Source organism: Balaenoptera musculus, chromosome 4 (genome assembly GCF_009873245.2).
Source record: "Balaenoptera musculus isolate JJ_BM4_2016_0621 chromosome 4, mBalMus1.pri.v3, whole genome shotgun sequence".
Lineage (NCBI taxonomy): Eukaryota > Metazoa > Chordata > Mammalia > Artiodactyla > Balaenopteridae > Balaenoptera > Balaenoptera musculus.
The window spans coordinates 89,274,845-89,293,648 of NC_045788.1; the positions used below are offsets into that span (position 1 = coordinate 89,274,845).

Sequence of the window (18,804 nt, forward strand, 5' to 3'; positions counted from 1 at the left end):
TATGTTCTCTAGCATGTATATAGATAAAGTAAAACAACAACAAAATTACCTCTATCACCAATTACCTCAAATGGGCAGAAAGTTGTATGGAAGGGCTTGTTATCAAAAATTTTTAAAAGAACTAGGAAACAAACACATTCCTCTGTATAGGAATCCTTCATTGAAGAAGGGAGGCAGAAGGCCACACAGGGAAACTGCTCTAGCCATCCAATGCAGGAGCATTCTCAAAGATGTTGACATCCTGAAAGCAGGTTTTGGACTATCTTCACGTTAACCCTGACATCACAGGGCCATGGTTGGCCTATCAGGCTCTTTTGCAAATTAGAAAAAGATATTCCCTATAGAAAGGAAAGTCAGAAAGAAATACCTCTTCTGCGAGGATGAATTAGATTGTCTCTATGATATGCTAAATTGCACAAACACAGTAGCTCTGCCCACCATGCCCATCAAACGACTTAAGTAGAACAGCTTTGAGGTGTTTAGGGTCTGGCATCTCAAGAAGAGAGATTTCATGTGGCCTTTCAAAAGGCTCTATCTGTTAAAACATCCCCACCCCACTATCACCTGGCACAAAAGAGCATAACAAGTTATCACTGAGATCATCTCATACAAAGAAGCTTGATAATATTCTAACTTATAGAGCATCCTTTCTCCCTCTAGCAAGCAAAGATAGACTGATCACTTACAACAGTGCTTCCCTGACATGAATGCACATCAGTGTCTCCTGGGAATCTTGTTAAATATCAGAGATTCTGATTCTTTAGAATTGAAGAATAATGATGATTATATTAAAATAATAATCATTAAAAGTAGTGATGCTTTGGTCCCAGAGATTTTAATCTAATTAATTCCTTAAGTTCAAAGGTGTACCCCATAAAATTATAAACTGAAGAATCCCATGCAACCTGCCTAAAATTTGAAAACCACTCATTTGTAGCACAGCAGGAAACTGCCTTTAACACGGTTTGAGGTGTTAATACTGATTTTTCCCTCAATGTATTTTTCCAAAGGTATTTAAAATCAAGCGTTAAGAGAGAAAAGAAGTAGAAAAAAGTTTTCCAATTAGAATCCACCTTGTTTTGTAAATATCTGGTCTTCAAGCATGTCTCTGAGACTTTTGATCTGTTTCATTGCTGAGGAGGGGAAAAATCTGCCATCAGCTACTACTGCACTTAGTAGCCTACTCAGTGCTACAGCAGGAGCAACAAAGTAAAAGCTCAAAGTGACTAAATGACATTTGAGGTTTAAAAAAACAATGGCTTCTTCACTCCAAAGAGTCTGATGTCATATATGTAAAACACATAACAGACTACGTTCAACCTTGGAGCCACCTGTGAGTACCTCAGAGACCAAGACACATTAAGGAAGAGGGAGAGGTTACCTTGCTGCCATGTGAGTCGCCCTGGCAAGCTGACTGAGGCATTCCTTTTCAGTCTGCTCTAGATGAAGCAAACCAAAATCTCTACGACACTGTAAGAAATATACCTACAGATTTTTGAGAGAAAGAGAAAGAAGTTAAAGATGTCCTTGTAAATGAACACATTCTTTCCTCAAACATTTCAAGTAAATTTAAAGTTATTTTTTTTCAATCTCTTCCAACAGCACCTGAGCTTCTTTCCTGCCCAAAACACATTTTAAAGCTCTTTGATCAATTCTGAAATTCTAATATTTTTATTCAAAAGTTACTGGGTTGGGAAACATTTTAGAACATTCGTTTTTAAACTTGCATATGCACTGGAATCATCTCAGAAACTTAAAAAAAATGATGACTTGGGTTCAGAGATTCTAATTTAATTGATACTAGGTATAGCCTGGGAAACGGTTTTTTTTTTTTAAATTTCTGAATATCTTTTTCTTTTTATGTTATTGATTTTTTTAAAATAAACATTTATTTTATTTATTTATTTTTGGCTGTGCTGGGTCTTCGTTGCTGTGTGCAGGCTTTCTCTAGTTGCTGCGAGTGGGGGCTACTCTTCGTTGCGGTGCACGGGCTTCTCATTGCGGTGGCTTTTCTTGTTGTGGAGCACAGGTTCTAGGAGTATGGGCTTCAGTAGTTGTGGCACGTGAGCTCAGTAGTTATGGCTCACGGGCTCTAGAGTGCAGGCTCAGTAGTTGTGACACATGGGCTTAGTTGCTCCGGGGCATGCGGGATCTTCCTGGACCAGGGCTCGAACCCGTATCCCCTGCATTGGCAGGTGGATTCTTAACCACTGCGCCACCAAGGAAGCCCTGAAAAGGCATTTTTAAAAGCTCTCAGATAACTCTATTATGCAGCAAGTGTGTTTAAGAACACTCAAAACAAGTCCTGCTATTTGATTTTTTTTTTAATTGATGAAGGAGTAAGAAAACAATCAGACCATACAGGACTATGCTGTCCAAATGGGCCTTGAAGGTCATCTAGGCCGATGTCTCTCCAACAGTGGGAATCCCTTCCAACTATTATTGATGCATGGTCATTTGGCCTCTGTTTTTTCCTATTGATCACTCAATATTCACTGAAAATAGCTCATTATACTCTTAGACAGCATTAAGTGTTTCTAAAATTAATAATGGAAGTAGAAAGGAACTTTCTGATTAAAAGCAGTGAAAAACAAAGTCTACAAACTTGAACTCTTAAGGTAATCTGAGCTTTTTTTTTTTCCTGTTAAATTTAATACTCCACTACTTTACTGTCCAGGGATTTTTGGTGCAGATATCACCCGTTGATTGTTGAGCTCTGGATTCCAGAGTACTCTGCTAAAAAATAGACCTTACCATGACAAAGGTGAGAAGGTTTCTAATGCTTTTAATGTCAACAAGTGCTCCAAAAATTTGAATTTTATTGTATATCAAGTTTGGTTATCTATAAATAAAAATTACATACATACATACAATCACATTTCTTTTGAGAGATCCTAGCTGTGGTGTTCTAAAATAACTTAGAAGAAACTGGATGCCTTTCTGGGGGAAGAGTTAAGTTGGGTTCCGACACTGGAATGTATGGTGTGTATGTGTTTTTGGAAGATCTATGTAGTTAAATAGCAAAGAAAGGAGATATTATGGCAGCAGTGAAATGTTATTCTTAGAAGTCTGGCTTAGTCACCTGGATTAATGAGAATTTTCTAAGATGTCTATATTTGCTATACATACTGAAGCAAAACAATTTCTTGGAGTCATTTGGGGGAAAACAACATAAGATCATCAATCTTCAAGTAAAAATATACAAAATGCCAACAAGTCAAAAAAGCACAAGAGTTTGAGCTGTGTTTTTCTGGCTGGTCCTCAGATGTCTCAATTCTGTTTATTCAAAAAACAATCTTTTAAAAATTCTTTAGTATACAAGTACACAAGTAAAACTTCACTCCTCAACCCCATCTCTCTCTCCCTCTTTTTTTTTTACCTCAGCTGTTAAAGCTCTGCTAGTTTCTGCATTCAGTTTGTTTAAGTATGTTTTAATTGTGCTTTCCAGATTATGCTTCTCCATTTCCCACTGAGATCTGAAATATATGATAAAGAGTCAGTAACACTGCAGCAAGGACAGACTTTTCAACCTTATTCAGGAGGCAGACAGATACAAGCTATTCAATGAATAGGAGATGATTTCCTGGAAAGTATACAGCATATAAAAGCAATAGAAGACATTACTTAACTCTTACTGTTACCCTTTACTATCATGAATGTGGAGGGTTTAAAGTTGTCATTTAAACTTTGGTTCTGAAATCAAGTTGTCTGAAGATGAATCTGACCTCCACAACTTATTAAATGTGAAACCATGGGAAAGTTACTTCTCTATACCTCAGTTTCCTCACATATAAAAATGGAGAAAATTATATTACTTACCTCAAAGAGTTGTGAACATTCATTCAGATAATATACATAAAGCACTTTGTGTTTGGCACATACTAAGTACTAAATAAATGTTAGCTATTGTTATTAATAAATTTTACATAAAATAAAGTTTCTACAAGCCTTTTTGTGTCCTAACAATAGCAACCACAAAAGTTTTTATTATCTCTGTCATAAAGCTAAGTCACCGTATTAAAATATTTTACTGTTTATCTCAGTGCTCACATTCAGTACCTTAGAATGAAAACAATTCCCATAGCTTGAGAAGGAGAGAAGGAGATGATGATAAAGATATTATTTATGAAGGACATTATGGAAAATGGCTACGTATGAGGTTTCTCTTTTTCCTATTCCATTTCAGCTTCCTACACTTGAGCCCCAGAACGCTAGAGCATACAAACCAAATTATGTTTCTAATGAAAGCAATTAATTGGACGTATAACATTTTTGTAATAAGGACTTTCACAAAGGCTTTCCTCAATGTTTTATTATTAGAAACAGCTGGATGCTTGAGTACCTGACAAACATTGATGAGAAGCCTGATAAGACAATATGTTGTTAATATCAATAAGGCCAGATTATTTTGAGGGGAAAAATTATAAAATATTCAAGGAGTCAACAAAAAGGAATTATGATGCCACTGAATACCGTGCAAAACTTGCCTACGAGAGAAAAAATAGATAAATTGGACTTCATCAAAATCAACTGTGCTTCTAAGGACATGATCAAGAAAGTGAAAAGACAACCCACAGAATGGAAGAAAATATTCGAAAATCCTGTATCTGACAAGGAACTTGTATCCAGAATATACAAAAAACTCTTAAAGCTCAATAGTTAAAAGAGAAACAATCCAATATTAAAAATAGTCAAAGGAAGTAAATGGACATTTCTCCAAGTAGATACACAAATAGCCAATAAGCACATGAAAAGATACTCAACATAATTAATTATTAGGAAAATGCAAATCAAAACCAAAAAGACATACCAGTTTACAAACACTACAATGGGTGAAATAAAGACAGATAACATAATAAGTCTTGGTGAGAATGTGGAGAATTAGAACACTCATCCATTCCTGCTGGGATTATAAAATGGTGCAGTCACTTGGAAAACAGTTTGGCAGTTCCTCCAAAAGTTAAACAGAGTTTACTGCATGTCTCAGCAATTCTACTCTTAGGTATATACCCAAGAGAATTGAAATCATATGTCCACACAAAAATTTGTAGACAAATGTTCATACCAGCCTTATTCATAACAGCCAAAAAATGGACACAAACCAAATGTCCATCAACTGATGAAAAGGTAAGCAAAGTGTGGTATATCCGTACAATGGAATATTATTTGTCCATAAAAAGGAATGAGTACTGATACATGTTAAAACACAGATGAACCTTGAAAACATTATGTTAAGTGAAAGAAGTTAATCAAAAGAGGCCACATATTATATGATTCCTTTTATATGAAATGTCCAGAATAAGTAAATCCACAGAGACAAAAAAATAGACTAGTGGTTCCCAGAAGCTGGGGGACAAGAGAATGGGGAGTGACTTCTAATGGACCCAGGGTTTCTTTTTAGGGTGAGAAAAATGTTCTGGAATTAGATAGTGATGATGGTTGTACACCTCTGTACATATACTACAAACCAAGGAATAGTATGCTTTAACAGGGTGAATTCTATTATATATGAATTAGATCTCAAAACAGCTATTATAAAAAATATGTAAATCAGAACAAAACTTACCCAGTTTCATAAAGCAGTCACACCTAGTAGTATTGATTACAGTAAAGAAAAAAGAATTCATAAGCCCTAGTTCCTGACAGTAGTTTGTTGTGGCACCATAACTTTGCTGATTTAATCACTCTCAGCAGTTTCCCAGGGCCAGAGGCAAGGTGAACATTCCTCCCTATTTGCCTAGGACACTTCCAGCTTTTATCTGTTGTCCCAGTGTAATTATTAATACTGCTCAGTATCATGCTCAAAAGTGCCCCAGTTTGGATGACAAGTTATATGGCCACCTTAGCCAGAATATGCTGAGTGGAATCCACAGAGTTTCAGAGGGGGTGCACTCAACCTAAGCAACAGCTGTTTGTTACCTTTTCATAGAAAGTTGCTCTTTAAGGTTCTTGATTTCATTATCTTTAGCATGGCTCTGACGCTGTAATCTAAGAAAAGAAGAAAGAACGCCATAAAATGTTAGAAATTACTTATCATTAACAGTCAGAACAACTCTACTTGTAGCTGAGGAGAGACTAAGTATGTCCATTTTGGGCCATGAATCTTGAGCCTGAAAATAACTGGACTCCTCTACCTTATTCTTCTAAGATTTATCTTTCTTGCGTCTGATGTCCGATTTACTGACTTTACAAAGAAAGAACTAAGTTCTAACCCTGAAAATTAGAAAGCCAAACTGAAGAGTTATATCGTATCCCCAGCTCAATGACTCAGAAAAATGACTTTAGCTCTTTGTTCTTCAGTTTACCCACTAGAAAACAGAGATGGCATCTTGTGATGTTCTAGGCCTATGGTGGGATTGAGAACTTCAAATTCCTTAAAGAGATAGTATATCAAGTCATGCAAACTATTAAAGACTTAAGTTCTGAAAGAAATCAGATCTTAAATACAGAAGCAATGAGGCTGTGTACAAATAAGAATTTTAATTAAAACTATAAATTATGGGGCTTCCCTGGTGGCACAGTGGTTGAGAATCTGCCTGCCAATGAAGGGGACACAGGTTCGAGCCCTGGTCTGGGAAGATCCCACATGCCGCGGAGCAACTAGGCCCATGAGCCACAACTACTGAGCCTGCGTGTCTGGAGCCTGTGCTACGCAACAAGAGAGGCCCGCGCACCGCGATGAAGAGTGGCCCCTGCTCGCCACGACTAGAGAAAGCCCTCGCACAGAAACGAAGACCCAACACACGCAAAAATAAATAAATAAATTTATTTTTTTTAAAAAAACTATAAATTATAACAGGGAGTCACTCACATGACCTGATCAACAGAAGATTGGGTAAAAATTTTGTATACATCAGAAAACATAACCCATGATTAGCTTAATAACCGACATGCAAAAAAAAATTAAAATAAATGCAAAGTAATACTTTTGGGGTTGACATATATTCACATACCATTTTTGATGTTCCTCCCTTGTGCTGCATTTTTCTTTACCACCTGTTAATCTGCTTCAATATGAAGAGATTTATAGCAAAAGCACATTTCTCTTTAAGTCTCTGATATGTTCAGACACTTGGGATACATATGAGTTTTGGTTTACATAAACTATGGAATGATAAAGCCTTAAAACAGTGATGTTACATGTTGGCTGGATTGCTCACCACTAGATTTCAGAGACCACCTACTTACGTTTAAGCTTCTTGGAAGCTGTGGAGACTTACGATGAATGTTGTATTGGACTGATAAATGCAATGAAAAGAAACCAGGTCTCTTTAGATACAAAAGAGATCATGTTCTTGAGTAAAGAATAAGAAATACAAGCTTTGTTACTGTATACTCTACAGGAGTATGTAGAGAGAATTGAAAAGTAAGTTGTAAGAATTCTAAGACTGACATCTTTCTTTCCCATGTATACTTCCATTACTTCATTATTTTACCCAGCTCTAGTTTAGAGTGGGTGATAAGAACTGACAAAGTTGATCGGGAATTCAGAAGACCTGGATTCTTAAGTAACAGAGGATAAGGTAGGCATAGTTCCTATCATCCTGCTCACATATGAACCAGCTATATATGTTCAGGTAGTCATAACTAGTTAGTCCTATTTTTCTCATGAAAACCATGACAGGGTGGGATTAGATTTTGTTCTCTAAAATATCTAAAGTTCTCAAGCTTACTCTGGCTGGCTATGAAGTTTATTATATAAATTTTATGGACAGCAGTTTCTTAACATTTATTAAGTATTGTAATTTGTGCAAAATATGTCATTTTTGTATGTCTTCTTTATTAACACTGCAATTATCATCAACATATTTACCATTTACTGAAGTATTGGCATTGAATTAGGTCAAAGAAAAAAGATGTTTTTGCTTCCAAATAAATAAGATGTTCTAAGATGAAAGAAATCAACATTTTACAATGAAAGAATATTTATATTTTTATCACATGCTCTTGGGACATGACCAGGTGAATTAAACAAAGAAAGGCTCAAAAGCTTGTATGACAATACACGCAACATTCATGCTTTCCTCTCTGGTCTGAATGCCCTCTGTCTTTTCTCCCATCTCACCCTATGTACTACCTAGCTTAGGTACAACACTATGTCTTCAATGAAGTTCTTCCTTACCTCAACATCAAAAGTACTCTTTTTACCCCACAATATCCCTATTAAATATAGCTCCATTTGACAGTTATTTATATGCACTTTTTCAAAAAGTTAAGCTTTTTCAGATAAACATAGATTCACATGCAGGTGTAAGAAATGATACAGACAGATCCCATGTACCCTTTATCCACATTTCCCCAATGCAACATCTTGCAAAACGACAGTATAATAACCCAGGATGTTGTCAGTGATACAGTTAAAGATAGTGAACAATTTTATCACTACAAGGACCCCTTATTTTGCCCTTTTATAGCCACAGCCACTTCCCTCCCTCTTCCATCTCTTCCTTAAAACCTTGGGACCACTAATCTAATCTATTTTCCATTTTTATCACTTTGTCATTTTTGAACTATTTGAAATTTTGTCATTTCAAGAATGTTACAGAAATGGAATAATATAGTATATAAGCTTTGGGGATTGGTTTTTTTCACTCAGCACAATTCTCTGATGTCGGCAGGGTCTGTAGTGATATCATCATTTCATTCCTGAGGGTGGTAACTTGTGTCTTCTCTTTTTTTGTCAGGTTTGCTAGAGGTTTGTCAGTTGCATGGATATTTTCCAAGAAACAGCTCTTTGTTTCATGGATTTTCTCTACTGCTTTTGCTGTTTCCAATTTCAATATTTCCAATCTTTATTATTTCCATCCTTCTGCTTGTTTTGGGTCATTCTGCTTTTCTTCTTCTGGGTTCTTGAGGTGGGAGCTTGTATTGTATTATACATTTGAGACTTCTCCCCTTTTCTAATGTGCACATTTAGTGCTATAAATCTCAGAACTGCTTTAGCTGTGTCCCACAAACTTTGACATATTGTATTTTCACGTTAATTCAATTCAACGTATTTTTATTTCCCTTGAGACCTCTTCTTTGACTCATGAATTAATTAGAAGTATATTGTGTAGTTTCCACGGGTTTGCAGATTTTCCTGTTATATTTCTGTTAGTGATTTCTAGTTTGTTTCCACTGTGATCTGGGACATGCTTTTCATGATTTCAATTCTTTTAAATTCGTTGAGGTTTGTTTTATGGCCCAGAAAATAGTTTATCTTGGTATATTTCCTGTGGGTACTTGAAAGCATATGTATTCTGTTATTGTCTGGTGAAGTGTTCTATAAATATCAATCAGATCCTGTTGCTTGATGGTGTTGTAGAGGTCTTCTATTTCTTCTTTCAGTTCTGTCCGATTTTGCTTCATATATTTTGAGGCTCTGTTGTTTGGTATGTACACCTTTAGGTTCTTATGTCTTCCCGGTGGACTGATCCTTTTATCATTATGTAACGTCCCTCTTTGTCTCCAGTTTTCTTTGCTCTGAAGTCCATTTTATCTGATATTAATATAGCCACTCCTTCTTTATTGATTAATGTTTACATGGTATATATTTTACCATCCTTTTATTTTCAACCTACTTATGTTGTTGAAACTGAAATGTATTTCCTGTAAACAGCATATTGTTGGATCACATTTTTGTTTGTTTTGTTTTTAAAATCTATTCTTCCAGTCTCTGTCTTTTAATTGATATATTTAGACCATTTATATTTAAGGTAATTATTGATATGTTAGGGCTTAAGTCTGCCATTTTATTATTTGTTTTCTGTTTGTTTCCTCTGTTTCTCTTTTCTTACTTTTTCTTGTGGGTTACATGAACATTTTTTAAGATTCCATCTTAGTTTATTTATAGTGTTTTTGAGTATATCTCTTTATGCAGCTTTCTTAGTGGTTGCACTAGGTATTACAATATGCATACATAGTCTACTGGTATTGATCTTTTCTTACTTCAAGTGAAGTGTAGAAGGGCTGACTCACACTGCTTTGCTGCTATACGGTAGAGAGAGGCAGGAGCTCCCTGTTGGGTGCCTCTGGCACTAGCTGGGGAAAGCAGGGGAAATGGAGTACCACCTGGTCCCAGGGTGGAGATTCAGCTCCCCATGAGAGTAGGAATAAAACCTAGTATTGACTAGTCCCACCTTGGATCACTTTGTTAAGTCTCGTTGATGCTAGGTAGAGGTAGAGGCTTAGCTTGCAGCTGGACCATATTGATGCTATCCTGGCAGAGAAACTGGAGCACCCCTTGCTTCCACTTGGTGAGGAATGGAAGATTAGCTGCCTGCTCAGTATTGCTACCCCAGCAAGGGAATCTGATTTCTGCCATCTTTTGTCAGAGTGCAGTACCTGTGTCCAAGGGGTGGTGTGGGTCTAGTGGTGTTTGGCTGGAGTAGGTGGGTAGTGCCAAAAAGGTTTCATGTTATTATATCTTCCTTTCCCTGATCCTCTGGCTAAAGGGAACAGACTTTTCTTGGCACTTTAGTGCCCCCCTACCCTGTGCTTACTGACAGGTGCATGTTGGAGGTTTCTGCAGTGCCCTGTCTAGGATACATGGGAGGCAATTTTTAAAAAATCACTGTCACATCATTCTTTCAAGTTCCAAGGTTTCTAGACAGTCTGCTTCATTCTACCTTTCAGAGTCTTCCTAGGTTTGTTGTGTTCTATCCAGGGTGTTTAAGTTTGTAAGAAGGAAGACTTGCAAGTAACAAAGCTACTACATTTTGGTGGAACTGGAGGTCCCTCTGTTATATGTAATTTTAATCCTCTCATATTAATCTATACTTTCCACTAGCTCACAGTTAATGTCTGATATGTCTTGGTATCCTTTACATGTGCCTTACATAATTCTTCGCACACTGTGGGAACTTGATAAAAGTTTGGTGAATGTTCAGCACTGAATGTTCCTTGTGTGAAGACATATGCATTCCCTAGAGTGGTCTGTTTGTAATCTCAAGCATACAAGGGAGTCTGGGTAAGGTATCAGAGTTGAAGAGGGATATCTCAGATAGAAAAGGAGAGAGGCAGCTCATCTGCATGGATGGCATTACTTTTCTGATCTCTGATACTATATAACATATTTATGGATTGGTCATTGTCTTTCAGGCTAAAAGACAAAATTTTGAATACTGAAGTGTGGGTTCTTAAGTGATTTCAGTCAGTTTAATTTGTCCAAGCTATTTTAGGTCCACAAACCTGAAAGTATTTGCAACTGATACCATGTTGCCAGAGCTATGGCATCCTGTTCTTCCTAAAAACCCGTTCAGGTTGGATGAAATGTTATGTGGGAGAAAATTGAAGACCAAAATCTCTGCCTAATATTTCTCCAATTTTACTACTGACATCTTGGACTCCTTACACTAAGATATTCCCTAGAATCTGTCTATTTTCCCTATTAGCAGTCTAGGAACTGCAGTGGATTTCAAATTAGAATCATGGATGACTGGCATTTTGTGGTATTACTGTTTATTAAAATAATGTGTCACAAATTATATTACTATTTCACTTCAAAATGGTTTGAGGCAGTGGTTAGTATAAACAGAATGGAGCAGGATACTCATTTTTCCCTATTAAATCAGAATTTTTAGTCTCAGGCATTTTTAATACTTGAGGTTGTAAGAGAAATGAGATTGATGGGGTGAAAAGATTCTCCAGGAATTTGATTTGTTTCCAATCTCTTGCGCTTAGAACACAAATACTCTCAGAAACCAACATTAAAAGGTATGAAAGTGAGTCAGTGATGTATTTGAGGAATGTACTTACCATATGCTATAAAGAAACAGCCAATCATTAGTCACATTTTTACAAATTAGAGTCATGACCTGAAAGCTAATTATCATTCTCATGTAATTCTATTATCTTCACACTTATTCAGCCAATACATGAAAAGCTTGATATATAGAGTGAACAGTTGCTTATTTCTCAATCCAGCTGGCAAGGCAAAATATAGTGGGTTTTTAAGCAATTGCAGTTCTGTGGTTGGCAGTTCCTAATGTGCAGTCACAATGCCACCTAGTGGCTACATCGGGATTATCTTTTAAAGGATACTGTTCATTATGGAGCAAACCCAGAATTTTCTTCTGTCAACAGATTTGCACTTACTTGGACACCTTATTGATTCCAAAAGCCACTTGTTGGTTAAGAGATGAGATGATTTTATCTTTCTTTTTAATCTGCATTTGGTTTTCTTGCCACCGAAAAGTCACTGTTTTCAATTGTCTTTTGAAATCCTGATCAATGAAAAATATTATTTCAGTTAATTCTGTTCAAGCCACCAGAAATTTAAAGAAAAAACTGGACTCTTTAAAAATATATACCATTAAATTGAACATTTGAAGTACCTCTAACTTGCCTCAGATATAATGGCAAAAATACTTACTTCACACTGATAGTGCAATTTACAAAGCTGCCGTTGTTGAGCAAGCTTTTGCTTCTCAGTTTCTCCATATTCTGTAGTTACCTTGTTGGTTGAGCCCTATTGAGCAAATGGAATATTCATGCTTTATTTTCCTCTTTAAAAAAGCACTAATATTATAGAAATTTAAAGGAAAAACACTACTATTATTGTTATTTAAAGGGGATTTAAGTTGCTGTCTAACTCATACTCATGCATTATAGGTTTCAATGCAAATATCACTTCTCTGATTAGTTTAAATAAGCCTACCTCTCTCCAATTACAGCATTCACTAAAAAATACTATAGTTACTTGTCTACTGCTGCTACTACTGAATAATGTTATCTGTATGCTTACCATTTTTAAAGCATTTTTTGTAATGTTTATATTGTCATAAAAACCATATGAGGTAGGCACTCACTACTCCTACTTTAGAGATGATAAAACTGAGTAACTTGCCCAAGGTCACACAGTAAGTGAAGGAGCCAGAATTCTAAACTCAGGCAATCTTAACTGCTAAACTACTTAATTATTACCTTAGTTAGTAATTATCACCTTAGGTTAATGTTCAACTTCTCCACTGGATTATAAACACTGTGATCACAGGGACCATGTCTTAGCACAGCTCTTGACACAAAGTAAGTGCTAAGTGTTTTTTGAATAAATGAATGAATAAACATTTTTCTAAAGCTGTGTGACATTTTCATTCTATTTTTTGAGTTCTTATAGCTGTTGGATGAAAACCAAAGGCCCCACGTTTAAACTTTAGTGTGACATCCAAAGCTTAGAATATGTCATTTCAGTTAAAATGTATGTATATATTTTAATTAGAAAGGAGACAAAAAGGCATGACAATTATACTAATGTACTATCAGCCAGGGAATTGTTTGTACTAACTGTATCCTTAGATATCAACATTACTATATATTATATATTATTATATTTAAACCATGGAACAGGTTATCATATATTACCTCAGTATAGAATTCTCATGGGTAGGTTAAGCAAGTGTTTTTTTTTAAAAAAAAGCTTTCTATACATTTTGTCTCATTAAGTGCTCTGTTGAGCATTTAAATCATGTTCATATGCACCTTCATATATAAGTATGTCATTCCCAGCACTGACTACCACCAGGAAAGGAACCAAAAAATTGTTGTTAATATTTTTTGTAGATATTTCATGGTAACAAAATGGTTTAACTTTTTGAAAAATGAAAGTAGCTTTGTTTCATAAAACTATTTTTCTCATGAAATTTAATCCAATAGGATAATGCCAGGGTATTTTTTTCTTCCTTGTGGTATTTGGAAACTCTTTATAAGGAATGCATTTGTAATCAACTCTGCCCAATACTTAAAACCAGGAAATGGTCTGAGGACTAAAGTGAAAAGTTTCCAGTTCCTAGGGTTCTTTTTTATGTCAGCCATCCCTCTGTCCCTCCTTTCCTGTTTTTTCTTTTTCCTCAGAAACACAACATAAATCACTAGGTTAACATGCTGTTCAAAGAGTCATGAAGAAAAAATGGATAACAATTGTTCTGGAAGAAGGAAGGCAGGGTTGTATCCTCTCAAATCAGGCTTACCTGCTCTATCATGTCCAGAATATGCAGTTCATCCAGGCTATAGAACTTGTCTTCAGTTGCAGAATCTTCTTGAACATCACTTGCATCATCTTTCATAAATCCACTGATTGAGTACAGATTTGCTTGTTCTTTCTTCAACTGCTCTTCCTTACCTATCATATTTGGGCTATAGTGGTGACATAATCAATGTGATCTTTTATAATTGTATAGTGCTTTTCATCTAAGACATTATTTCCCAAATTAATATTGTACTGGTCTCATGAGATGCTCAGATCAGAAGGGCTCATAGTCAAAGAAAGTTTGGACAGTGCTCATACTATGTATTTCTTTTGAAGATTCACAATGAATTTTAGCATATTTCAGATAGCACTCAACTGAGGTGCCCATTCTGTTCATAGTAGTGTTTTTAAGAACTATCAGACCATGGAGTTCATTTTTCAAATTATAACTATTAACATCAGTTACTTTGAGAAACAATACTTTGGGAAATATTGACAAGCATGTCTACATCTGCTATATTATTTAATCATCGCATCATTCTTGACAAGTAGGTTGGTTTAATCAACTTCAGTGCTTAGGTCCCATGTACATTTAAATAAAGGGCTGCAAACAGCAATATAAAGTAGATTTAAAATGGAGGTTTCTTTTTTAACAGGACTTTTAAAAAAAACTGTAGTGATAATGAATTTCAGTAACTAGGAACCACTGAGAAAACAATGAAAATATTACATGTACAATGGCAATTAACTCATTTTATACCTATGTCTAAAATTTAAAAGCATGCTACTATCCTTTCAGTTGGCCCACTATTTAGTAGCTATGAATTTCCTTCCTAATCTCATTGAACAATAACAAGAAATAGTACTTTTACTTATAGCATGATATATATTACTTAATTTTATAAGTGAAAGAAAATTATTTTTATTTTATTATTAGAAAGAAAATAGATAACTCCAGGATGCATTAGTACTTATTTTAGGCCACTGAGACCTAGAAAAAAAATGACATCTAACGCTTATAGAATAACTTGTAAAATACTATAAAACAGTCATTAAGTATCACTGAAGTATTCTAGACTGACTCAATTATTTTGGAAAGTTCAATGAAATAAACTGCTTGTGTAGACCACAGTTCCAGAACCCAATCAGTTTTCCATATTGCTTAAAAACCTGTTAAAAAATTACATTTTTCTGACACCCCAACACTGTAAAAATATGAATCTGTAGTTTTGAAAAGCTCCAAAAGATTATTCCTAAATTTTTAAATTATGATAATAGCATTGTGATATAATATAGGAAAATATTCACCTCTTATTAAAGAGATGCAAACTGAATCATGTAGAGGTAAAATTATATGATGTTTGGGACTGAAAACATTCAAAAAAGGACAAAATGTTAAGGGAAGAATGAAGCAAATGTGGAAAAACAGTGATAACTGTCAAATCAGGATGATAGGTATACATACTAATGTAGATATATTATTCTCTTTACTTTTGTGTGTATTTGAAAATTCTCATTTAAAAACAAAGCTCACTGCATGATGTGATGATCATCCAGGTTTGGGTCTATGCTGTAAGTCAAAATGAGCCAAACGACTGATAATATTGTTTCATTCTTTAGTAAGTTATTTTTATGGTATCTATCTAGATACAGCATGAAAAAACACACACACAAAAAAACTATCGGAGAGGGCAGACAGCAGAAGCAAGAAGAACTACAATCCTGCAGCCTGTGGAACAAAAACCACATTCACAGAAAGATAGACAAGGTGAAAAGGCAGAGGGCTATGTACCAGATGAAGGAACAAGATAAAATACCAGAAAAACAACTAAATGAAGTGGAGATAGGTAACCTTCCAGAAAAAGAATTCAGAATAATGATAGTGAAGATGATCCAGGACCTCGGAAAAAGAATGGAGGCAAACATTGAGAAGATGCAAGAAATGTTTAACAAAGACATAGAAGAATTAAAGAACAAACAAACACAGATGAACAATACAATAACTGAAATGAAAAATACACTAGAAGGAATCAATAGCAGAATAACTGGGGCAGAAGAACGGATAAGTGACCTGGAAGACAGAATGGTGGAATTCACTGCTGTGGAACAGAGTAAAGAAAAAAGAATGAAAAGAAATGAAGACAGCTTGAGAGGCCTCTGGGACAACATTAAATGCAACAACATTCGCATTATAAAGGTCCCAGAAGGAGAAGAGAGAGAAAGGACCTGAGAAAATATTTGAAGAGATTATAGTCAAAAACTTCCCCAACATGGAAAAGGAAATAGCCACAAGTGCAGGAAGCGCAGAGAGTCCCATACAGGATAAACCCAAGGAGAAACATGCCAAGACACATAGTACTCAAATTTGCAAAAATTAAAGACAAAGAAAAATTATTGAAAGCAGCAAGGGAAAAATGACAAATAACATACAAGGGAACTCCCATAAGGTTAACAGCTGATTTCTCAGCAGAAACTCTACAAGCCAGAAGGGAGCAGCATGATATATTTAAAGTGATGAAAGGGAAGAACCTACAACCAAGATTACTCTAGCTAGCAAGGATCTCATTCAGATTTGACAGAGAAATCAAAAGCTTCACAGACAAGCAAAAGCTAAGAGAATTCAGCACCACCAAACCAGCTCTACAACAAATGCTAAAAGAACTTCTCTAAGTGGGAGACACAAGAGAAGAAAAGGACCTATAAAAAAAAACCAAAACAATTAAGAAAATGGTAATAGGAACATACATATCAATAATTACCTTAAATGTAAATGGATTAAATGCTCCAACCAAAAGACACAGGATCACTGAATGGACACAAAAACAAGACCCATATATATGCTGTCTACAAGAAACCCACTTCAGACCTAGGGACACATACAGACTGAAAGTGAGGGGATGGAAAAAGATATTCCATGCAAATGGAAATCAAAAAAAAGCTGGAGTAGCAATACTTATATCAGATAAAATAGACTTTAAAATAAAGAATGTTACAAGAGACAAGGAAGGACACTACAGATGATCAAGGGATCAATCCAAGGAGAAGATATAACATTATAAATAAAGCAACTGCTAACAGCTATAAAAGAAGAAATCGACAGTAACACAATAATAGTCGGGGACTTTAACACCTCACTTACACCAATGGACAGATCTTCCAAACAGAAAATTAATAAGGAAACACAAGCTTTAAATGACACAATAGACCACATAGATTTAATTGATATTTATAGAACATTCCACCCAAAAACAGCAGATTACACTTTCTTCTCAAGTGTACACGGAACATTCTCCAAGATTGATTACATCTTGGGCCCCAAATCAAGCCTCAGTAAATTTAAGAAAATTGAAATCATATCAAGCATCTTTTATGACCACAATGCTATGAGATTAGAAATCAATTACAGGGAAAAAAAAACGTAAAAAACACAAACACATGGAGGCTAAACAATACATTACAAATAACCAAGAGATCACTGAAGAAATCAAAGAGGAAATAAAAAAATACCTAGAGAAAATGACAATGAAAACACAATGATCCAAAACCTATGGGATGCAGCAAAAGCAGTTCTAAGAGGGAAGTTTATAGCTTTACAAGCCTACCTCAAGAAACAAGAAACAAGAAAAATCTCAAATAAACCTAACCTTACACCTAAAGAACTAGAGAAAGAAGAACAAACAAAACCCAAAGTTAGTAGAAGGAAAGAAATCATAAAGATCAGAGCAGAAATAAATGAAATAGAAACAAAGAAAACAATAGCAAAGATCAATAAAACTAAAAGCTGGTTCTTCGAGAAGATACACAAAATTGAGAAACCATTAACCAGACTGATCAAGAGGGAGAGGAATCAATTCAGTAAAACTAGAAATGAAAAAGGAGAAGTTACAAAAGACACCGCAGAAATACAAAGCATCCTAAGAGACTACTAAAAGCAACTCTATGCCAATAAAATGGACAACCTGGAAGAAACGGACAAATTCTTAGAAAGGTATAAACTTCCAAGACTGAACCAGGAAGAAGTAGAAAATATGAACAGACAAATCACAAGGAATGAAATTGAAACTGTGATTTAAAATCTTCCAAAAAACAAAAGTCCAGGACCAGATGGCTTCACAGGTGAATTCTATCAAACATTTAGAGAAGAGCTAACACTCATCCTTCTCAAACTCTTCCAAAAAATTGCAGAGGAAGGAACACTCCCAAACTCATTCTATGAGGCCACCATCACCCTGATACCAAAACCAGACAAAGATACTACAAAAAAAAAAATCACAGACCAATATCACTGATGAATATAGATGCAAAAATCCTCAACAAAATACTAGCAAACAGAATCCAACAACACATTAAAAGGATCATACACCACGATCAAGTGGGATTTATCCCAGGGATGCAAGGATTCTTCAATATAAGCAAATCAATCAATATGATACACCATATTAACAAATTAAAGAAGAAAAACCATATGATCATCTCAATAGATGCAGAAAAAGCTTTTGACAAAATTCAACACCCATTTGTGAAAAAAACTCTCCAGAAAGTGGGCATAGAGGGAACCTACCTCAACATAATAAAGGCCATATATGACAAACCCACAGCCAACATCGTTCTCAATGGTGAAAAACTGAAACCGTTTCCTATAAGAACAGGATCAAGACAAGGATGTCCACTCTCACCACTATTATTCAACATAGTTTTGGAAGTCCTAGCCACGGCAATCAGAGAAGAAAAAGAAATAAAAGGAATACAAATTTGAAAAGAAGTAAAACTGTCACTGTTTGCAGATGACATGATACTATACATAGAGAATCCTAAAGATGTCACCAGAAAACTACTAGAGCTAATCAGTGAATTTG

At 35.3% G+C, this 18,804-nt stretch overlaps 1 protein-coding gene across 8 annotated transcripts in view; it reads right to left on the reverse strand.

Moving 5' to 3' along the window:
* DZIP3 (DAZ interacting zinc finger protein 3) overlaps nucleotides 1–18,804 on the reverse strand; it is a 115,109-nt gene that overhangs the window by 19,529 nt on the left and 76,776 nt on the right. For all 8 annotated transcript variants that reach the window (XR_005019704.1, XM_036850589.1, XM_036850583.1 and 5 more), the window contains 6 exons: nucleotides 13,950–14,115; nucleotides 12,356–12,451; nucleotides 12,079–12,206; nucleotides 5,920–5,988; nucleotides 3,380–3,476; nucleotides 1,382–1,485 (listed from right to left, as the gene is read on the reverse strand). Coding sequence is in view for 7 of the 8 variants with exons in the window: in XM_036850589.1 (XP_036706484.1) it covers nucleotides 1,382–1,485; nucleotides 3,380–3,476; nucleotides 5,920–5,988; nucleotides 12,079–12,206; nucleotides 12,356–12,451; nucleotides 13,950–14,115 (660 nt within the window). In the remaining variant the exon portion in view is untranslated. The remainder of the gene's footprint in view (nucleotides 1–1,381; nucleotides 1,486–3,379; nucleotides 3,477–5,919; nucleotides 5,989–12,078; nucleotides 12,207–12,355; nucleotides 12,452–13,949; nucleotides 14,116–18,804) is intronic.